This window comes from Paramormyrops kingsleyae, chromosome 7 (assembly GCF_048594095.1).
Source record: "Paramormyrops kingsleyae isolate MSU_618 chromosome 7, PKINGS_0.4, whole genome shotgun sequence".
NCBI classification, from domain to species: Eukaryota; Metazoa; Chordata; class Actinopteri; order Osteoglossiformes; family Mormyridae; genus Paramormyrops; species Paramormyrops kingsleyae.
The window spans coordinates 35044935-35066984 of NC_132803.1; the positions used below are offsets into that span (position 1 = coordinate 35044935).

At 40.2% G+C, this 22050-nt stretch overlaps 3 protein-coding genes across 5 annotated transcripts; 1 reads left to right on the forward strand and 2 right to left on the reverse strand.

Moving 5' to 3' along the window:
• Positions 1 to 4: 4 nt before the first annotated feature.
• Positions 5 to 6939, reverse strand: ubxn8 (UBX domain protein 8). Of its 3 annotated transcripts, XM_023796738.2 has the most exons (9): positions 6840 to 6939; positions 6727 to 6756; positions 5801 to 5935; positions 4741 to 4805; positions 4059 to 4181; positions 3270 to 3407; positions 1368 to 1409; positions 515 to 589; positions 5 to 372 (listed from the first exon to the last, which is right to left on the reverse strand). In XM_023796738.2, the coding sequence occupies exons 3-9, from the start codon at positions 5910 to 5912 to the stop codon at positions 181 to 183; spliced, it is 747 nt and encodes a 248-aa protein (XP_023652506.2). In that variant the 5' UTR covers positions 5913 to 5935; positions 6727 to 6756; positions 6840 to 6939; the 3' UTR covers positions 5 to 180. The 3 variants fall into 3 exon arrangements, with proteins under 3 accessions (XP_023652506.2, XP_023652515.2, XP_023652496.2); XM_023796747.2 differs by lacking the exon at positions 6727 to 6756 and having other exon boundaries at positions 6840 to 6936; XM_023796728.2 differs by lacking the exons at positions 6727 to 6756; positions 6840 to 6939 and adding an exon at positions 6157 to 6655.
• Positions 6940 to 9897: 2958 nt separating this feature from the next.
• On the reverse strand, positions 9898 to 15696 carry mat2al (methionine adenosyltransferase II, alpha-like). The gene is made up of 9 exons (XM_023797104.2): positions 15532 to 15696; positions 14334 to 14411; positions 13971 to 14093; positions 13743 to 13855; positions 12810 to 12953; positions 11700 to 11918; positions 11237 to 11419; positions 10865 to 10998; positions 9898 to 10316 (listed from the first exon to the last, which is right to left on the reverse strand). Exons 1-9 carry the CDS (start codon positions 15608 to 15610, stop codon positions 10214 to 10216), a joined length of 1176 nt encoding a protein of 391 aa, XP_023652872.1. The 5' UTR covers positions 15611 to 15696; the 3' UTR covers positions 9898 to 10213.
• A 4048-nt stretch (positions 15697 to 19744) lies between these two features.
• LOC111835579 (vesicle-associated membrane protein 8) lies at positions 19745 to 21926 on the forward strand. Its single transcript, XM_023796041.2, has 3 exons — positions 19745 to 19906; positions 20543 to 20704; positions 21258 to 21926. The coding sequence occupies exons 1-3, from the start codon at positions 19904 to 19906 to the stop codon at positions 21399 to 21401; spliced, it is 309 nt and encodes a 102-aa protein (XP_023651809.1). The 5' UTR covers positions 19745 to 19903; the 3' UTR covers positions 21402 to 21926.
• The last annotated feature ends 124 nt before the right edge of the window (positions 21927 to 22050 follow it).

The window sequence follows — 22050 nt, forward strand, 5'->3', positions numbered from 1 at the left end:
TGACTTGCTGTAGTTCTCAGTAAATAACTGATGAGGTCATCATTTATTGCAACAGAGTCCTTGGTGGTGCAGAGGTCCCACGATCCACAGATCTGAGACACAGCAGCATTTCTGAGTCTATCCCACCAACTACTGGCTCACTCAGGTAGAAGCTAGCTGTAGGTGTAACATCTTAAACCTTCAGTCACTTAAATGATGAATCTCAGACTGGGGGAGATCCATCTCTTCCACATTGAGGACCGTGTCTGTGTCAATGCCAGCATCTTCCAGGCTCAAGTCCTTTTCCATCCGTAGGGGCCTTCGAGGGTAAGAGGTGCAAATAGCATAGATGTGTGGTGGGAATCCACTCTTAAGCATCCAGTCCAGGAGAACCTGCACAAAATGGTAATCTATGTCAGCTTCTTTTTCCACTGACTTCATCAGTCCACAGTCCTAGTCTTTATCTATAGGAGTGTGTGTCATGAGCTCAGATGTTAGTGCACAAAGCATTTAAACTGACAAATGTACAACATACCCTTGAGCTGTGTGATTTAAAGAACTTGCGCTGAATTGTTCGACCACTAGGACATCTCAGGACCACCCTCACCATCTAAGAAAGGGTTAAGGTTTATTCAACAGAATTTAGTTTAAAAATAAAAAATCAAATGTGCGATTTTCCTTTAATTCCCACCCAAGGCCTGTTTATGAGAAGTTATTCGTTTAACACCAAGAGTAGCTCAGGTCTCATGGTTGCTCTCGTTCCTAAATTTAGTACTTTGCTGACATGACATGCAAGTGATGAAATGACTGAACGCAACAGAAGTTTACACAACTCCCACTGCCCTGGAGCCTAAAATGAATAGGCTAATAAACATTCACACAGCAGTCAATCTATTTTACAGAATCATCTGCAATGTAATGAATTTTTGCAGGAAAACACAACAGATAGCTACAATTTTAACTGCTGTGGATAGGATTAATCAATAAAATTCCCACAGCTCAAGAAATCCTGAAAAATAGAAACAGTATTCAGTAAAAAAACATTTGTTTCAAATGTATTTCTACATCTGTGACAATACGGAAGAGGATTAGGGCCACCATGAAAATATTATTTGAATTCTGACTTTAATGTCAGAATTCTGACTTTTTTCTCAGAATTCTGAGTTTTTTCTCAGAATTCTGGACTTTTTTCTCAGAATTCTGAGTTTAGAAAAAAAAAAGTCAGAATTCTGGGAAAAAAGTCAGAATTCTGAGATTAAAGTCAGAATTCAAAAAATATTTTCATGGTGGCCCTAATCCTCTTCCGTAGTGACAATACATGTAAATACACCCAAATACTGAAGGAGACCGAACCCTGTTAAAAAAAATACAATTAAAATAAAACTTACCCCCTCAGCATTTTCTGGTGGTTCATCTGGTAAAACTACAACCTTTTCAAAACAGGGAAACAATTTGATTATAATCCAGCATCAAGAATAATCACAGTGACAACTCCATTTTCAATTAAGCACTGAGCTTTTAATTGCAATTGTAAGCAATCGATTTACTTCCATTTTGATCTTAAAAATCTTTTAAACGAACAGTGTGATCCCTGATAGGTAATTATACTGCCTCTGCCTCAAATTCTGTATTGATTCAAGTCTGCAGTTGCAAAATGAGGCAGCTGGTAAATATTGATATTTATAATACTGATACTGATATTTATAATGTTCAGGAACTGGAAACTTTGGGGGGGGGGGGGGAAACTCAGAAATAGGGATGAATACATTCTTCATTGGGAATAAATGGCACTGCTGTATCTGACTATGTATTATAAGGGGAGGCAAAACCGCATGGCAATGCTCATGCCGCTACACAGCCAGCCTGTAACTGATAGATTAGCTAGCTAGCTAGCTAATATGCTAAAAATGTCTGGCTTCGCATTCGATAACTTGCTACATTTCCATTTCTTCAAGAAACGGTAGCATTGAACTACCTAATGTTCAATAATTAGCCCAATAACCACCACCTCATTTTAATACAGAGTTTATAGGCAACACAGAGCATTAACACTTTTCATTCAGTAATTAAATGTCATTTGACTGATTAATAAAAATAAATAACTATGCCTCCTGAGGATAAGTTGGCCCGTCTTATTGAATGCTTTTATTTACTCCACTAATCTGAAAATGTAGGTGTTCACTGGCCGCAAGTTTTTCTCCTCGCAGCAGAAAAAAAGGACTTCAGTCCTGTCTGTGTAGACTCCTACACAGTCGATCAAAGTCGCACTGGAATGTACCAAATCCTGCATGGGGAGCAAATAGTCGCTTCAGATAGCACGCCACCTGCGTCTGGATGAGGGAAATGTTTTGGGAGGTGACCAAATTTGTAAAAAAAAAAAAAAATATTAAATAAGTGCCCCACAATCTGGCCCCAGATAAGTGGTAGAGAATGAATGAATGAATGAATGAATGAATGAATCCAAAGAACCTATTGGTGGTACATTCCGGGGCCTGTATCACAAATTCGGATTTCTTGCTTAGCCAGATAATTTGTCAGATTTAAGGTATCCCATTTTAAATGGACTCTCTTCATTCACTTAGCCCAAACTACTTTAATCCTGAAAAAGACTAACAATGGATACCACCTTGCTGCCCCTGTACATGAAGGATAAAAGAGATAAAAACCTAAAACACTTATAATTTAAAATGATTTCTTTAAATAAACCTGCTCAGTAGAAAAAAAACAACCCAACAATATCCTTATAGAAAATTGTTTAGTACAGCACTCAATTTTCTTCACATAACAATGACATATTCCACTATTTGCTCTTAAAAAAAACATTCCAGAAATTTACTTGGAACCCTGAGCAAGTCACAACAGACATGCAAATTAATGTGCAGTTTGTTTCTGTGCACACTTAGCATTCATCATGAGTCAACAAAGAGGTGCTGTTCACATTCCTAGGTAGGTGCTTGCTTTGCCCTTAAAAACAAAAAATCCATCTCTAACCTTAAAAAAAATCAAGAATGACTGTCAGTTGTGGGCTTAGGAGGGTTAGTAAAGTTTTAAAGAGATTAAAAGCAAACTGTAACTTGGCTGCCCTGCCCTGCTTAGCCCCACCATGTAACACTGTTGGTAACATCTACTGTCTGGGTTGGAGTTGAAGCACCACTTGTCTTCGCATTTTATTTTGAGGGCAGCGGCTGCTATGTGTGGCATCTGTGTTTGTCCGACTCAAATATCCACTAGGACTAGCTGCGCCCTTTGGGGGGGGTGGGGGGGCGGAATTCAGATATTGGATAGCTCACCCTCTTTTCTTTTGGAACGTCAGCTTTGGCAGGAATGTGGCTGACAGTTTCTGGCAACTTCCTCCTCCGAATGGCCTTCACATTTGGAGACTCATCAATGTCCTCATCCTTTAGGTGTTCTGTGGAAGGATCTCCCTCCTGCAGTGGCAACAATGGAGATGAACACTGTCAAGGACGGCCACAAGCTACCAAGAACGACCGACAGGAGCGGACCTGGTAGTCTATAGCATTTAGCTGAACCTGTAATGCTCAGCACATTGGTCGACACTTCTGGGCCCAGTGGAATGCTCCAATAGAAAAATCCAGCTGTATGAATAGGTAGATTTGATACTTAGGGAGGTGTTAACAGTGTTTAATCAATACTGCAAAACATAGTTTGCCTACCACAGTGTTTCCCAATCTGGTCCCTGGGGACCCACAGACTGTCCACGTTCCCCGTAGAGCAAAAATGTGGGCTGTCTGTAGGACCCTGTGGACTGGATTGGGATACACTGGCATACAATACAAATTAACATAGGCCAAACAACACAGGGCACAGAGGAGGGGGACATCCTGGATGGCATGCTGGACCCTCACAGGGCACAAACACATCCTCACAAACAGTACAGCCAATTAACCCAAAGGCACATCTTTGGACTGTGGGACACGTACAAGATGAAAACTCGTGTGACCTGGAGAGAACATGCAAACTCCACACACAGAGCAGAGGCTGGCTTCAAACCCCTAACCCTGGAGGTGTGAGGTGACAGTGCTGCCCACTAAGCCACCAAACAGGAATTCAGCACCTACCCCTAATAGCTGCCCCCGTGTCAGCTTCCAGGCCTCTCCCGTCATGCGGTAGAAGCGCTGCTCCTTATTGTGGAGCCGGGCTTCCTGGCGTGGCTTCAGCACAGACTCCTGATAGGTTGAAGCCTGACGGGTTCAAAAAAAAAAAAAAAAAAGTCATCAAAATAAAAACAAAATGCTTCATCTCTTTTTCATCTAACTAACAGGGAAACAAATGTTTTTTTCCCCAAAATATATGTTTCCCTACAACAGACATCTGCAGTAGGCGAACTGAGAGAGGATGCCATCCTAATGTTAGCAAAATTTCAAAAGTGCATCCCCTAGTTAACCTGGCTCCCCCTCCACCCCCCAGCGGAGAGAGTGCTGCGGGTGTTGTGAGCATCCGTTTGGTTAGCGTGTGTGTATGTGTGTGTGTGTGTGTGTGGGGTGTTGATTGGCTGTGAGCAGTCAGGGGCGTCCCGCCATTGGGCCATCTCCCTGTTAAAAATTAAACAAATCGCCAACTGGATGTCTGTATTGCAAAGTCCACATAAACATGCAAAGCCTTCTGGAAGTGTGAAAGCTTATACTTATAGTTTGTGAGCTACTCCCATTATGTTGCATACAACATGTTGCATGTTTTAATGGAAAAAATATTGCCATTAGCGGCGCATTCAGGTGCAGCAGGACGACTGCACATCTGTACCTTCTCACTGTGTCTCTCCTGCTGGTCTTTCCTGGCCAACTCTCGTTTCTGACTCACATCTTCATCTGAATTTAAACACAATATCTGCATACATTTCATTTACAGGAAAATGACTGATAAATTTCAGTACCACCTTTTTATGAAATGTACAGTACTGTGCAAAAGCCTTAGGCAGCCAAAGGAAATGTGCAAAGCTATTTATCTGGGTAGTAAGTGCACATTTGCTCAGAACAAAAACATTACTTAACAGAGTATATGCAAAGTAAGAGTAACACTAAAACAGGGGTCTCCAACTCCGGTCCTGGAGAGCTACTGTCCAGTAGGTTTTCTGTCCCACTTGGCTTCTGATGGGCCACACCTGTTCCTGGTATTTACCTGAGAACAGGTGTGGCTCATCAGAAGCTGGGTATGATAGAAAACCTACTGGACGGTAGCTCTCCAGGACCGGAGTTGGAGACCCCTGCACTAAAAACTAACAGGAATATCTTCTGTTCTCCCAAAATTCACTCATGTCTTGCTGGATGGCAAGAAGTTCCAAACTTCTCCTCAGGGGACCACAGTTATTCCATGCATTTGTTGAATTTCACCATCAGCTTGCTTAATTAATTAGCTTAATTAGTTAGAAAAGAAAAAAGTTGGTGATGTGCTGATTAGCTGAACATGGAGTGCTAGTGGTCCAGTAAAAAAATACATTGATGTATTGCATGGTTGCTGCAAATACCGGGGCAATTTTAGGAGAGGTTTTAGAATGGTTAAGCTGACACACTTTAAAAGAGATAAAATCACAGTTTTGCACCAACATGAATAAAAAAATTATTTTCCTTGACTGCCTAAGACTTTTGCACAGTACTGTACGTATTACAACTTTATATGACTAGCTGGGTGAAAATTTCCAATACGTTTGTTACGCCTGTTCATCCTAAACTACTAGGCCCTTCTGGTTTTAATTTACTATGGGGATTATTCATATGAGGGCAAGAGGTTAACTGAAGCTGAATCTTGCACAGAACACTGGTTGTCATTATTTCGGAAATGCCCCGAGAAACTGAAACGCACTTACATTCAGAGCGAGCCTGAGGCGTGGGAGATGAAGGGGAGGAGGACCTCAGCCGGGTATACAGCAGGGACAAGAGCCAGCTGGACAGGACGAGCAGGAACAGACCCCGTCCCATCAACAGCAAAGCAGCTTTAAAATCTGCGACAAAACATGCAAATGCTGGCCCACAATATGCACCTGATTTACGTGGAGCAACAACAAACAACGCCGGGCTGTACGCAGCAATGTCTGCGAACGCCATTATCTGCACGGTGGTCGCATTTCATAGACCGTTAAATTCGTGTTATTATCGTCTAAAGATATTGCTGTTCCGCCTTAGAATAAATAAGTACATGTTGCAAATTATGCAGACAACTCACCCTTCTTGTAATTCCTCATGTATACACAACACAGAAAACTGAGGGATATGATCCCGAAGAGGACTATGGCCTTGGGAGCACCCATTGCTTCGTTTATTAAAATATTTACCGATATCTGACTATTTCATTTGCACCGATGCATATGCATCCTGCGCAGACAGCTAAAATATTATAGTCATACGGGTTTAAACAACAAAATTTATCAACAAGGTCCTATTTAGAGAAAGTCCGACTGTGTCATCCGGAAGACATGAAAATCAGTCTCACTGCGCATGCGCCATTGAAAGGCTGACGAATCTTGGCACCTTTAGAAACCTTTTATAAAGAATTCCTTTTTCTTTATAAAAGGTTCGTTTGTAGTAATTTTGGGAAGCCTCTCGGTACGACCCGTGGGAAGGCGGAGTCGGACATCCAACCTGGCCCTCTTATGTCGCCAAGCAAAAAATCTTCCGGCTTCCTGTCAGCGTAGATATACTAGTGCCCCTCAATAAATACACAAAGATTCTACTGTGAGACACGTGTGGTTGTATGTGGATGTTTTGCTGCTAGTCATGCGTTTCCATCAGTTACCTGTCTAGCCGTTTAACTATCTGCCAAACTCTGTAAAGATAAAGAACTTCTTGTTGATAACATGCACTCAATGTTGCTTAACAATGTAAAACAAATGTGGAAAATCTTTAAACCTTGTCATGCTACACGAACTAGGCATAAATCAACGGCAAAGTGCTTCTTCAATGAACGGCGTGACTGACAGGTTCGTGAGGTGACGTGGATCCGCGCGCCTTCCCGCAGGTCGCCGCGAGACGTACTCGGTTATTTAAATAAACAGCATAGTCACACAGTACAGTGGGTACGGAAAGTATTCAGACCCCCTTCAATTTTTCACTCTTTGTTATATTGCAGCCATTTACTAAAATCATTTAAAATATTTTTTTTCCTCATTAATGTACACACAGCACCCCATATTGACAGACAAAAAAAAGAATTTTTGAAATTGTTGCAGATTTATTAAAAAAGAAAAACTGAAATATCACATGGTCCTAAGTATTCAGACCCTTTGCTGTGACACATATATTTAAGGTGCTTTTCATTTCTTCTGATCATCCTTCATTCATTCATTTGAGTCCAGCTGTGTTTGATTATACTGATTGGACTTGATTAGGAAAGCCACACACCCGTCTATATAAGACCTTACAGCTCACAATACATGTCAGAGCAAATGAGACTCATGAGGTCAGAGGAACTGCCTGAAGAGCTCAGAGACAGAATTGTGGCAAGGCACAGATCTGGCCAAGGTTACAAAAAAATTTCTGCTGTACTTAAGGTTCCCAAGAGCAGTGGCCTCCATAATCCTTAAATGGAAGACGTTTGGGATGACCAGAACCCTTCCTAGGGCTGGCCGTCTGGCCAAGCTGAGCTACCGGGGGAGAAGAGCCTTGGTGAGAAAGGTAAAGAAGAACCCAAAGATCATTTTGGCTGAGCTCCAGCGACGCAGTCAGGAGATGGGAGAAAGTTGCAGAAAGTCAACCATCACTGCAGCCCTCCACCAGTCAGGGCTTTATGGCAGAGTGGCCTGTTGGAAGCCTCTCCTCAGTGCAAGACACATGACAGCCCGCATGGAGTTTGCTAAAAGACACCTGAAGGACTCTGAGATGGTGAGAAATAAGATTCACTGGTCTGATGAGACCAAGATAGAACTTTTTGGCCTTAATTCTAAGTGTCAATGAACACGTTCATTAATAAACATTTTATCAAAATAGTTACTTGCTCTTTGATTCGAACAAATACAAGCTCAATTAAGAGGTTGCCTGGTACAGAAATTAAGGTCTGTGTGGTTGCACTCAGCCATTGTCCCTGGGTCATGCTGTATTATTTCTCTTCCAGCTAATGTCCTGTACAATTAAATTTGACGGCCATTGACTGAATTCTGACTCTCCTTTGATCGACATTTGATTTATTTAAATTGTCCTGAAGATCCAGAGAACTGATCCATAGAAAAGGACAAATCATGGTTCTTAAAATGTAAAGTTGTTTTTGTGTCATTGATGGGCAGAGCCAAATTGGGGAGGGCAGTGACTCCTGGGCTCAAGATGTTTTTAGGGCCTTACCTACCCAAAATATTTTGAAATATCCAAAATATTTACATAAGTATCAAACATATCAACATCAAGGTTTCAGTGTCAACCAGAGTAAAGTAAATGACTGCTACAGAGCACTAGCTTTAAAATGAATAGCTAAAATCTGAAGTGCAAAAAGAGTTCTGAACCTGAAATGAGAAAGAAAATATGCTGTATTGAAGCTTATATATTCAATTTGCCATTGAGATCAAACTTTTCTAGAAGTACATACTTCCAAAGACTTCATCTTCGCCATGCTGGATAAGATTTAATTCCCTGATTTTCCAGAAAAATCATCGCTTATCTCAGGATGGGGTGCCAAACCACCATAGGGTGCACTCACACCTTTCACAGCTGCTAGTATTTTATTAACTCCAATTAACCAACATGCAAGCTCCACACATGGAAAAAGTGTGTGTATGCAAAGTGGAGGCTTGAACCCTGATCCCAGAGGTGTGAGCCAACAGTGCTAATCACTGCACCATCCTGCCCTACGTTATATCCATTTTGAATTATTTTAATAATGAATTACAAATCATTTTATTGTTTAATGTTTCATAATGGCTGCCAGATGAAATATGTATTTTACATGTATAGCAAAGCACCACCTCTTAAAATATGCCGACATTTGCATTTGTACGTCTTTAACAGTCCAGTGATCAAAATCCATTCTCGTTCTTTATCCACAAAACAAGCTAAAACTGGGACACGTTACAAACGTTAGATAATGCCCCATTCACACCTTGTAGTTTAGGGACAAAGTGTGAATGGGGGTAATAAGGGTAAAAAGAGGACATTATCAGCAAAATTCTAATGTTTGAATTTATTTCAGTGATTTTCTGCATCATTTTGACTGAGGGAGATGAAACAAAGGGGGGAAAGCATGTTATTGTTCAAGAGCTGTTTGCAAATGCAGTCCTTAAAAAGCAAAAGTAAAATACAGACAATTCATCGCTTTTGGGTCGCTTCACTTGCACTCTGGAAGTTTAATCAACTAAGGCAACAAAGAATTAAATTTTTTTACATACAAAAATATTATTTTGGGGCCCCCTCCAGCTTGGGGCCAAGGCTCCTGCACCAATAAGTCTTTGCTAAAGCCTGGGCATGCTGATTGGTTTAATATGACTGGTTTATGCTGATTGGTTTATGCTGATTGTCTTATGCTGATTGGTTTATGCTGATTGGCTTAACAGCCAGTGCTGGTGGGAACCCACATAGCAACCTATAGGCCAGCTTCATCGTGATTGGTGTGTGAATGGTGTGCGTGCACTCCCCACCCTGGGATATTCCCTGCCTTGCACTTATTGTACCCAAATTAGGCTCTGGACCCCATGTGACCCAGTATGGAACAAGTATTGTAGATTTATGAATTAATGAATGTATGGGTGGTAAGCTGGGTGGGCAGCAATTTGAGTATTTCTAAATTGCCGTCTGTGTATGATTCTGTGCATGTCTTGCAGTGGACTGACATCACATCAAGTGTGTTCTTACATGGGCTAGACTCCAGGCTAGCCCCCCCCCCCCCCCCCATAATGGTTATGCTGCTGAAAGATGGATGGAAAGTAATCCGCACATAATAAAATAAAGAAGTCTGCTAAAATTAAATAAGTACTCGACACTGAAACAGTAGTACTTGTAGTTTTATAGAGCACAGTTAATCAAAATAAATGATTAGATGATAGAACTGGAGCAAAGTGTAATCAAGTGCTTTTGTTCACAGTAAACAGATGTTAAAAACAGAAGCGATAAAATGGCAAAAATAAGAATTACAAGAGATGATTATGCGTTATTTCCGTCAAAGAGCTCTCCAGATATTGTTCATCATGGATGTGTTGTCACTGGATCACTAATCAACAATTGATGTGAAGTGTCTTTGGTTATTTCGCACTAATCACAAAATGGCATTCTCGAATCAAATCCCATTAACATTCTCGAATCTATCAGAACACCAAAGGTTTTGGCTTCTCCCACGGAAACTCCTCTCTGCCAAAGTGGCCATAACACGCGGTTTTCTGGTAGATTGGCCTTTTCAGATTCAGCTCCCTGTGAAAAATGTAGAGCAGAGAGGTATGAGGACAGCAAGGTCTGAACACTCTGTGTGGGTAGAGCCAGATGCCTTACTGGTAAAACTATTAATAGACAATGAAGCTATCCGCAAGGCAGCAAACACGCAGCACTGTATGGTGGGCGAAACTACCTCATAGGTACGGATATGTGAGACTCTTTCTATCCTTGTCATAACTAAGGGTGGAATCGTGTCATTTATTTACTTAAGGTATCAGTTGGAGCTGGTGATCAGTTGATTGACAATCTTCGTGGTGATGGAGAAAGGTTTTAGCTTATGTTTAGTTTTCAGTCAATAATCATATGAACTGGCTTGTAGTTAATTGATTTATCTATGTAAGAATCATAATTTCATATGAAACTGCTGGTTGGTACATCGTAATAGATGTACTCTGTGTATTTTAATCCCTCTGTGTTGAGGATTCTCATCACTTCTGGGGGTCTATTTACACGAAGTTAAGAGAACAACTATTCCCTTATTAATGTCACTGTGGTGATTATTTTTGGATGCTGAAGCAGTGACTCACTTTATTATGGCCCCTGGGCGTAAGTCGAAATTGTTCTGCACAATTTTCAGCAGCTCATCTTCATCCTTGGTAGATGTACCGTAGTGGAACACAGAGACAGACAGTGGGTGGCTCACACCGATGGCGTATGATATCTGCAATGCAACACAGGAAGGGGACTCAGGATCCATGATGGCTGCAAAATACAGATCTTCCTCAGCTTATGATGGGGCCACATTCCAATAAACCCATAGTAAACTGAAAATATCGTAAGTCGAATATGAATATGATATGATAAATCACACAGACAAAGGAAACACTGTATGTCACATTGTTAAACACTGTATGAGATTAATTTCTTATTTACTTAGCTAAAAACAAAGATAATCTCACTTGGACCAGAACTCTTTTGCAGAGTTTCGCCTTCACCAGAGATTTGGCAACCCATCGTGCAGCATAAGCTCCAGAGCGGTCTACTTTGGAGTAGTCTTTTCCAGAGAAGGCCCCACCTCCGTGGCCTCCCCACCCACCGTAAGTATCCACTATAATTTTGCGGCCTGTGAGTCCTGCGTCTCCCTGTTGCAAAATTAGAATCAGCCTCAGTGTTTTGGATGCAAGATCACTCCTGTAACCAAAAGACCTCAGAGTGCACATACACACAGAGTTTTATTTTTTATTTGAATTATATTTGCATTCATAATATTCATCCATTGATCTTCTATATCCACTTAAGCGCTACAGGATTGAGGTTCATTCAGCATATTAATTGAATCTAACTGTAAAAATGTCTAACTGTAAAAATGGGAAATGAACAAAACCATAAAGTGGCATCAGCACAAATAGAAAAGCTCTCCACCTGAGGGCCACCTGTGCTGAACTTGCCGCTGGGCAGTAAGTGATAGATCGTCCTCTCATCAAGGTATTTGGCAGGGATGACTTCCTTGACTACTTTCTCCATTAAGTCTTTGCGAATCTTCTCCAGAGTGACCTCGGGACTGTGCTGCACAGAGATCACCACCGTGTGCACTCGCACCGGCTCCGTTGCACCGTTATTGTCCCGGTATTCCACAGTGACCTAAAAACAGGAATGTGGGACACATTCCATTAACATCTATGGTGTGTGGCTCCTCAGGTTAGGACCCATGATCAGAAGGTCACCAGGTAAAATCTTTCGATGCCCTTTTGGGCCCTTGAGCAAGGCCCTTAACCCCAATGGCTCCAAGGACACTTCTGACCCCAAAATTTGTTTTCAGATGTATGTGTGTTTCATGGACAGCAAGACCGGATAGGCAAAAACCTGGTCTAGCTGCACCTATATCGACAATGGTATGTTTGTAATGTGCTATTTGCCTCACTTGCACATCACTTTGGATAAAATATCAGATAATCCATGTCAGGGAGAACACTATGAGTTACTGCAGGATTTACTAAGTACTTTAAAACTGAAAGGCCCCTGTGCTTGGCTAAAGAGTTCAGATCTTCTTGTGCTTTGACTGATTTGTTTCCTTGATTGAAAGACTCAACCAGCTGTTTCATATGAATATTAGTGACACATGTACGATTACAGGAGACTGACTAATCAGCACAAATCAACAACTCAGGGCTTAGGTGAAATCCAGGTCCTTTAAATTGAAATGGTAGTTTACAAATCCTTCCTAGCTCATAGTGTCCCCCCTGACTTGGATCACCCTATTTGTTAGGTATCACTGCTTTCTCACGCAAACAACCATGTCCTGCAAATAGTGAATAATGTGGCTGAAAATGAATACATACAGCACATAGCCAGGGCTGGTGGTTCAGATACTGTGTGTACATTATATGCTACATCCTACCCTTGATTTATACCACGCCCCATAATTAGCCATGAATATTCAAAATATCTCTCAGTGTATGAATGACTATTCTAAGTGCCGGTGAAAGCTCAGGAATGCTGGTCTTTAAATAAAAACCTAGGCATGTGATCCACCTGAGTTTTGGAGTCTGGTCTTATCCAGGGGCACACTCCATTGCAAGAGAGCTTCTTCATCATTGCATTGAGTTTGTGGGCCAGGAGGATGGTCAACGGCATGCATTCCTCCGTTTCATCAGTGGCGTAGCCAAACATCAGACCCTGGAAAGACAGTCAGGTCACGTTTAGCTTGGGAATTTATCAAACAGGTAATTTGGAACCTGACGGGCTGATGATTGCTTTATAAAGGCAGATCCTTTTCTGTGAGGTTTGAAGTGCATCATGGGTGTGATTATCAGGTCTGGTTTAAACCAAAGGGACCCAATAAAATAACCCTTTTTAATGGTGTGATGGTCATTACCATGGCCTTGTAATACTTTGCATTAACAATTATGACTCAAAAGCTAATAATTGATTGAATGGCCATTGTGGGTACTGTAAACGTTTAACCTGAACAACATCATTTTGAGTCGTACCAGCCAAAAACTTAATCACATGTAATTAAGCTCAATGGACATACTGTACTCGGTGGCACGAAGCTGCCAACCCCTGGTCCAAATTACCTATTCATCCACTGATATTTGGCTATCTAACTGACTTTGCACGGCCAGTCGGGGTAGGCATCCAGCTAACCTTTGAACCCCAGACTCTATTAAAGGGTTTTTGTTCTTCTCCTTCAAATACTTCTTCTGCTTTCTGGTTGCACAGTGTGCTGTGTGCATATGTATAGGTAAAGCACACTAGGGCAAATATGCTTGGAGGGTCAGCTTACGAGAAAAGAATTAAATTAAGGGTGTGAATCTTGCCCCCACTCAGCGAGTGTGCGATATGAATGTCCCACCTCCCCCCGGGCCCTGTGCTGGGTTAGTGGTCAGAAGGATGGATGAAATGAATTATCGATGGCCTCATATATCATTTTCACAGTATTTACAAGAGTAAAAGATCCCAAACCTGGTCTCCAGCACCAATGTCCTCGTCTTTCTTTCCCTCGAACACACAGTCACTGATTTCTACACACTGAGGTTCCAAGGCCACGAGGAGGTTGCAGGTCTTATAATCGAAACCTGAGGAAATGTGAGAAATCAATATGACACCTTCCGTAGCTTTTTATACCAAACATTGTCCCAGAATAGCCTGCAATCGGAGATGAAAATGTCCTACTGTCTGAGCGCACATTACCTTTGGAGGAGTCGTCATAGCCGATGCTCTTAATAGTGTTCCTCACCACGAACTGAAGGTCAATCACGGCCTTCGATGTGACCTCACCACACAGCAGGATCATTCCTGTCTTCGCCACGCACTCTAGAAACACAGAGATGCCGCAACATTAAACACTGTTCTTGCTGGACACAGAGAGACAACAGCTAGCTGTTTAAGTGAATGGATCTGTAAGTACATTTGCAGCCACGGATGAGATAACAGCATCAGATGCTGATCTTTGGAATTCCAAAGAGGCTGAATAGTAACTAGCCATTTTTATACCATGTTCTCATACAATTGTGAACTGATATTACAAAAAAAAATAATGTCCAACAAACATACCGCAGGCCACCTTGGAATCTGGGTCTTCTGCCAGATAGGCATCAAGCACAGCATCACTGATCTGGTCACACATTTTGTCTGATGGCCAAGAAATAGAGACAATCAAGAGAATAATAAACATGAGCCCTTATTTAAACAGGTATGATATGGGGGTCAATTATTAGCTGAGCTTTGTACCCACAGATAAAAGTTTGGAGATATAAATTGTGCTTATGCAATACGCAGTAAATGTTGTATAAACATGTTCTAATTGCATAGCTATTTGGGGGTTATTTCCCAGGGGGAAAAAAAACTGTGACACTGCTCATCAGAAACACTTTACCTTTTCATCTAATAAGCAATAAACATGAGCAGGCTAATATTTGTTTTGTTTTTTTTTGCTGGGATGTGGGTAATCATTCCATATACAGAATTGCAATGTTTCATATATTTAATGTGTAAATATTGAACATTGAATGCATATATTGTTTGTATATTTAAATAAGTTAATCTATTCTGCTTAAGAAAAAGAACATTTACTACATAATACCAAACATATTTACTCTCAAAAATAATTATTTCTCAAAAGTCAGTATGAAACATTCAAAATCAGACACATCTACATCTGTATCACCCAATGCGCTTTATGCTTTGCCAGTGAGTCAGTGTGTGTGTGTGTGTGTGTGTGTGTGTGTGTGTGTGGTAATGTATAAAGTGTGGGGACCAATGTGATAAAAAACCTGTTATTTTGATCTTGTGGGAAACATTTTTAGGTTCCCGAAGGGGAAACTCAATTTTATAAAAAATTTGTGAATGCTACCAAAAAAACTAAAAATGCCAAAAATCTTTTTGTTTGGCTAGAGTTAGTGTTGTCATAGTTGGGATTATTAGGATTATGCCCATAGAAATTAATGGAGAGTCCCCACAAAGATATGAGTACAGGTCTGTGTGTGTGTGTGTGTGTGTGTGTATGTATGTGGGCGCACATGTGAGAATATGCCCACCAATGTTGTAGCATTCCCCAAATTTTGAGGGCTTGACTCACAGAGATCCTGCCCAGGATTACAGTTTGGAATGTGAAGACATTTCAATGCATATAATTTCACTAAAACTGTTATTACGATCTCATGTCTGTGAGATTATTTCTATCTTTAGGCTCTCTAAGCCTGACCCAAACTGCTTTAATTTAACTGAGAAAATACAAAGATATCCCTCTTACCAGAATGCCCTTCTCCCACTGATTCGGATGTGAAAAGGAAAGTTTTCCCAGTTGATTTGTTTTTCCCAGAGAAGTTCATTTTTGGGTGATCTTTGAAATACTACAACCTATTCGCACACCGTTAGACACACCTTCACTAGATGTCAAACTCAGACTGAATCAAAGGCTGCGTTTGATGTTTTAAAGAGCAGATCTTGGTTGTGAGTTAATCATTAGGCAAATGATGCAAAAGATCGTAGACCTATGGCCATATACTCACGTAAATTAGATATCTATCTGTCTGTTTGTCTGTCTGTCTATCTGTCTGTCTATCCATCCATCCATCCATGCATTTTAGAACTGCATATTCTGGGCATATCTCAGGCAGCATTGGGCATATGTAAGGAAGGGGTACATAATGATGTTTTCTTAACAGGGTTCCTGATGCATTTGTAAGGCGACACTTTAGTAATCAAAGCTAATACTGAGACCAATGATGGACCTGAGTCAGCATATTACTTACAAGGTCTAAGGGAAGGCAACATATAACTTAAAGATGTTTGCAATGTCTCTTATTACGTCTTCATTATTCTGTTGCACCAAAGCAATATTTTAAAATTAGTGATTTTACTGCTGGGAAAAAATAATAAATTTAGCATCAGCACACATCGTAGCGGTTTTCCTCGATTGCAACAGCACATTTCATGAAACAAACTTATTATTAAGACTATAAGAGCATTTCTCAAAACAGTTCATGCATATAGCACAACACCATGGTTTAGCTGCAAAAGCTGGTAACTTACCAAAATCAATTAACTCAAGTCTCAAAAGCAAATAATTCCACCAATGAATTAGTCAGTGCCACCAAAATGAAAAATACAATTACAATTGTTTTAACCAAGAAAGTCAAAATGTCAGTGTAAGCGTTCATTCTGAATGATAGTCGGGTTCTCATTGTCACTGACTGATAATTTTTTTTAGCAAACTGCATGCATGGGTATAAAATTATTACATTGGGAAACTACATAATCTATTTTGACCAACAAGATTAAAGCAACTGAATATTGTGCCAAATGATGACAATTGTACAAAACCATTAGCATATATGAACTAAAACATTGGGAAATTTGTGTGAAACAATGGGAAATGATGTTGTGCTGTGCAGAAGTGACATTATGGTGTGGGGATTACACTTGCTGCTTGGCAAATATTAAATTTGCTTAATGTTAAATGTAGAAATGTGCCAAAGCAATCGAGAAAAACTAATACATCACCTCAACATTTGGTTACCTTTGTAATTTGTGTGATTTACAAAGATGAATCAGACTGCAGAGGCTTCACACTAAAATGGCCAATATTTTAAAGTTTTAAAAGAAAGGACTTACAAGAAGCAAGGTAAAAGAGCAGCTTGACAATAATTAATGCTGAGCTCAAAGTCCCCTCACTTGACAACTGCTCAGTTCAGATTTTTATAACTCAGCAGCTCTGTGAGTGTGCAGGCTTATCACCACGGCTTCGGGGCCGTTTGATCCCTGTACCAATTCTTTGTGCAGATTTCGCTTGTTCTCCTCATGCTACTTGGGCTCCTTCCCCCAGTGATCCGCACTTTAGGTCAGGTGGCGTCTCTAAACATCCTTTGGTGTGCTTGCTGGAGCATACACCTTCCAATCTCATGGACCGATATCCAGTCCAGGCTGTAGCCTGCCCTGCTCTGCTCTCCCTGGGTCAGATGACTGGGATATGGATGACTTTATACATTGCAGACAAAGCTTTGCATTTTATGACGAAAAATCCCACAAATCTAGCAAAATAGCCGTTTTTTAATATATGGAATAAAAATGTAAGTGTGATAATATATAAGTGTGGTATATTTTTTAAATACCACTTAACCATACAAAGGAGCGCATCTTAATGTACATGTGCTTCATGTTTAGTGCAGATTGGATCTGTTATAAACTACGCAGTTTATGGTTCTTTATTATGGAAAAGTGTGACACCAAATATGATGCTGACTACGTGTTTCTATTCTAATGAGTTTCGCATCAGTTTGCTGCTTGTTCCAGGCACAAATAAGAGCCAGGCACCCGGAAAGAAAGTGAACATACCACACTAATAGAAGGCAGCGTGTGGAGTAGCTGTGGAAACATTTTCTGATGGCGAAAGTCTAAAGATAGGCTAGAGTACGCTGCACAAAAATAGAATCAGACCATGCAGAACTGAGCTTTGTTGAATAGTAGTTTAAGGTTGAATGATTCACCGTCAATAAAATGTGACAATACTTGCCTACCCTTACCATACAGACTGACACTGGATCATATGAAATCTACATGCCCTCTCTGAAGTTTCAGCTTTTAGTCTTGGGCCTGAAACAAAGAAAAATTTCAACCAGTATTTGAAACCAGTGCCTTTTATTGTATGTGTGCCCAGCCTTCAATTAATGCTCAGTCAAACCTTTTGGTTTAAAGGTGCTGTGGCTGCATTTCTAGTGATACATGGATGGATTTGCAGAGCTCCCCTTCTTCAGAGGAATAGAATCTCTCGGACAGTTTCAGGCCAATTCACAGGTTTCCTACCAGAATCATTCTGCACATAAATCTATACCCATTTTAATGGTAGTTATTTATATGTGACTCAGTCTCTTACAATAGGCAGTAGGTCCCTTCAGATCTTTGTATTTGTAAATATTTGTTTTTCCTCTTGGAGAGAAACAGTCCCATAACATGATGCTGATAGTAATATTTAATAGCATATATTAAATAATGTCAAATATAAACATAAATTAAATGTAAATTAATATCAAAAAGCCCCACCTCCTGCACATAATGGATGATAGTGCTAGATAATTAAGAGTGCAGAAATGGGACCTTGTCAAATGTGGCTTCAACACCTCACCCACAGCTCAAAGCTGTGGAGAATCTGCAAAAATGTCACTGGTATAGAGGGACTAGCATCGTCCACAGCTTCTTCCACATCGCCATAACCTCCCTTTTGAGCAGCCTCCTTGAACAGTCACCCTTGCTGAAACAACAGCCAGATCTACGCAACGTCACTGTGGAACCATGCTTCCTTGATTATAGCCTTTTCTGACAGCCATATTATATTAAAAGGGGTGTATACAGGGGTGGGGCCAGTGCTGAAAGCTGATTGGCCCTTGAAGTGCCCCTTCCCCTGACGCTCCCCGATTCAAAACATATTAATGATTAATGGCCCCTTTGTTTGAAATATGGCCTCTCATTAGTTCCTCACCTTAAAAAATCTTGGCATCACCTGTTTATTAGAGACTGTTGTATAATCTCCTACCTCCTGATTACTCCCTATCAGCACCATATAAAGCCCAAAGCCACATCAGATTCTAGACCAGTCCACCTTTCCCCTTGCTTGGCCAGCGGAAGGGTGACATCCTGTATTTCAGATTCAAAGTGGCTACCCGATATGGGTCAAATCCTAGAACTGCCCCTTCCATTAGTAATTTGCTGTCAGTGGTTTTTGTGTCATGCTGATGCACTGGTTTGCACTGTTGTCTCATACCTCTGACACCAGTGATTGAGTCTCTGGTCCAGTTCAACATGTGTGGAGTTTGCCCTGTGGTGGGTTGGCACCCCATCTTGGGTTGTTCCCTGCATATCTTTTGGGTACAGAAAATGGATGGATGGTCACTTTTGCATAAGGACACATACAAAATAACAAACACCCCCCCCCCCCCCCCCCCCCCCCCAAAAAAAAACAGTTGGCTTTATTTTAATCCAGTCAGACTCACTTCAGTGATCTCAAATAAAGGTAAAATTAGCCTCCTGCATGATTTTCAGTTTGTTGCATATAATTTCAGCCGCTGTTATTAGAGGTATGCACATGGATGCCAATGGGGCGTTTTAGTGTTTGGAAACATGTAGACCTTTGTGTTTTATTGTGATTGTGTAGGCTACCATAACCGAATGAAGGTGAAAAAGTTTAATTGGATGGGTGTCTTCGTATTGAGGGAACAAAAAGTAGAAATTACAAGAGGTGTGTCTTTTTAGATACTGTATTCTTTTATCATTTATAAAAAAAACAGAGGAAGTATTAATATCTGCAGAATTGTGAGACCTTGATCAACAGAAACACGGTAATGAAAATGACCTTTGCACTTCCATATGATTTCAGTTCTGCTCTGCAGGTGGTTAGTCAGCGTATGATAGGTCATGGTAAAGGAAACCGGTACGTTTGCGGCCAATCGTGGTTACGCCTAGAGTAAATATGTAACCCACAAGGACTGATACTGGCGTGTGACAGTGCTTCCCAACTGAAATCAGCAGTATGGTAACTAATATGGATAGGTCGGTGTGAAACACTCATGGTTTGAGCATTTGATAAAACCTATTTCGTGGTCCTGCGTCAGTCAACCGATTATAACAATATGGTAAGTGTGTAGTTTTGTTACCTATGTCTTCTGTGGAAATTTAACAGCAGTTCTGCTGCCTTAATGGAGACAAGGGACCCCTCTGTAGGTCTAAAAGGTGTACAGCTGCGACATTTAAAGGGACATTATGAAAATCATTGGGCAGTACTAAAGTAACTTTTCACACGTAAATACAAAGCTGTAACATATGTAATTTAAAATGTTTTAGTTACAGGCAAATTAAAAGTATAAAATGTTTTTATAGAAGTGTTTTGTGACAGATGTTGGTCAAACAAGGAAGTAAATTCTGACTAGCAGTGAACACCACTGATAAGAGCATATTTGACCATTAAAGAAATGCAAATGGTTCAAAATGAAAAATTTGCTTCCTAATATAATAAATTAAAATGTTCAAATCAAGTATGGCAATAAAACGAAATCAAAATGACTCTATGACATGTTAATTAAATAAATGCTGATGATAATTAGAAAGCTCTAATGTGTCTAGTGGTGTGGAACCGCATTGTTTAGGTCTATTTAGTCAAGCTTTTATTTTCTTTTCATTGAGGGTTTTGTCAGCCATGTGAGGTATATTTACACTGCACAATTGTTCCTCAAACTGAGTTTCCGGCCACGGTGCTGTCTGGCTTCCCACAGGCTGACTCCGGTGCTCAAGCACCATCACAAAACACGCTGAACCAGGTGCAGGAGCAAGTCAACGATGTCAAGGTCATACTGAAAGACAACATCAACAAAGTCTTGGAAAGAGACACTCGATTAAATGATCTCATTGACAAAACCGATGATCTCCAGGCAACAGTAAGTTTTTAAAATCAAAACTAAACAGGTCTACAGCTCCTATTGATTTCTTGTATTTTTCTTTGCCTAATTTGATATAAAATTGTGGCCACACGGTAGAAGTGGGTAACAGGTTATTATCTACATAATCATAAAAAACATGCATATGTTGAATTGGTTTTGATTCTGGTCATGAAGCTGTTTTCTAAAAAAAAGGTTTTCTGTGAGTAGAGGAAGAATAGTTACACCAGAACTAAAATATAGCTTGCAAATTATAACTTGCAAAATTTCTCACCTGACCAAAGAGTATGAATCTTGTTTTATTTCATCTAATTTTCCCACTGTTCCTCCTGGTAAGGATCACAGTTTATAGAAATTTATTCAGAGACTAAAAATAACTTATAACACAATGTCCTTCTAGTAAGCAACTCCAAAGAAAGGGTTGTCAGCACCAATGAAAAAAAAATCTAAAATCTATATTTGTTCAAACCTAATTGGAAACGACTGCTCATTTTTAGTTTTTTATTTCATTTATTATTTAAAATACTTGTTGTAACATACTATTTCCTCCCAGGCTGACTCCTTTCAAAAGACGTCTACACGCGTGGCCCGGAAATACTGGTGGAGAAACACAAAGATGATGATAATTATAGGTGTGATAGTGCTGACCATCGTTATCATCATCATCCTACTGGCCACCGGTGTCATTCCCTCATAACTGTCTGCTCAAGGTGTTTCTACTATCCAGCCAAAAAGTCACATTTACAAATACAGACCTGTTTAATTGCACACACAACTATTAAATATATCAATTTATGGTTATAGTAATAATAGAGAATCTTTAATGTCTCTAAATGTCTGAAACAGTTCAAATTTTTACACTATTTTTCTTACACCGATGATTTAAATACATTCAACAACAAAAGGCGTATCCAGCCTATTCACATGTACATTGTATCCACATTATATAAGCTCAAAATATTGCCACATTAAATGAAGTATTTTAGATTTTAGATTGTATAATAATGAGGTTAATTTAATTTAAGGTGATGTTTATTTAAAGAACTGAATTTTTTTTTGGTTTTTCAATGTCTTTAAAGGAAATCAACTAAAAATTCCTGGTCATTAAATCTGTCCAGAAACTATAGTAACTCGATTCGGCTCATATAACCTATTCCACCGAGCCTAAAAGCCATCCTTGTCTCCTGTGATCCTTTCTTTTGCAATAAAGAAGTGATTCTGACCATGGAATGAGGATTGTGTCACTGACAGGTTAGAGCTAAAAGCTGTTAGGTCCTGTACAGCAGTGCAAAATTATAATAGACACTCCTCATTTAACGTCCGAGTTCCATTTGTACGAGTAGGTC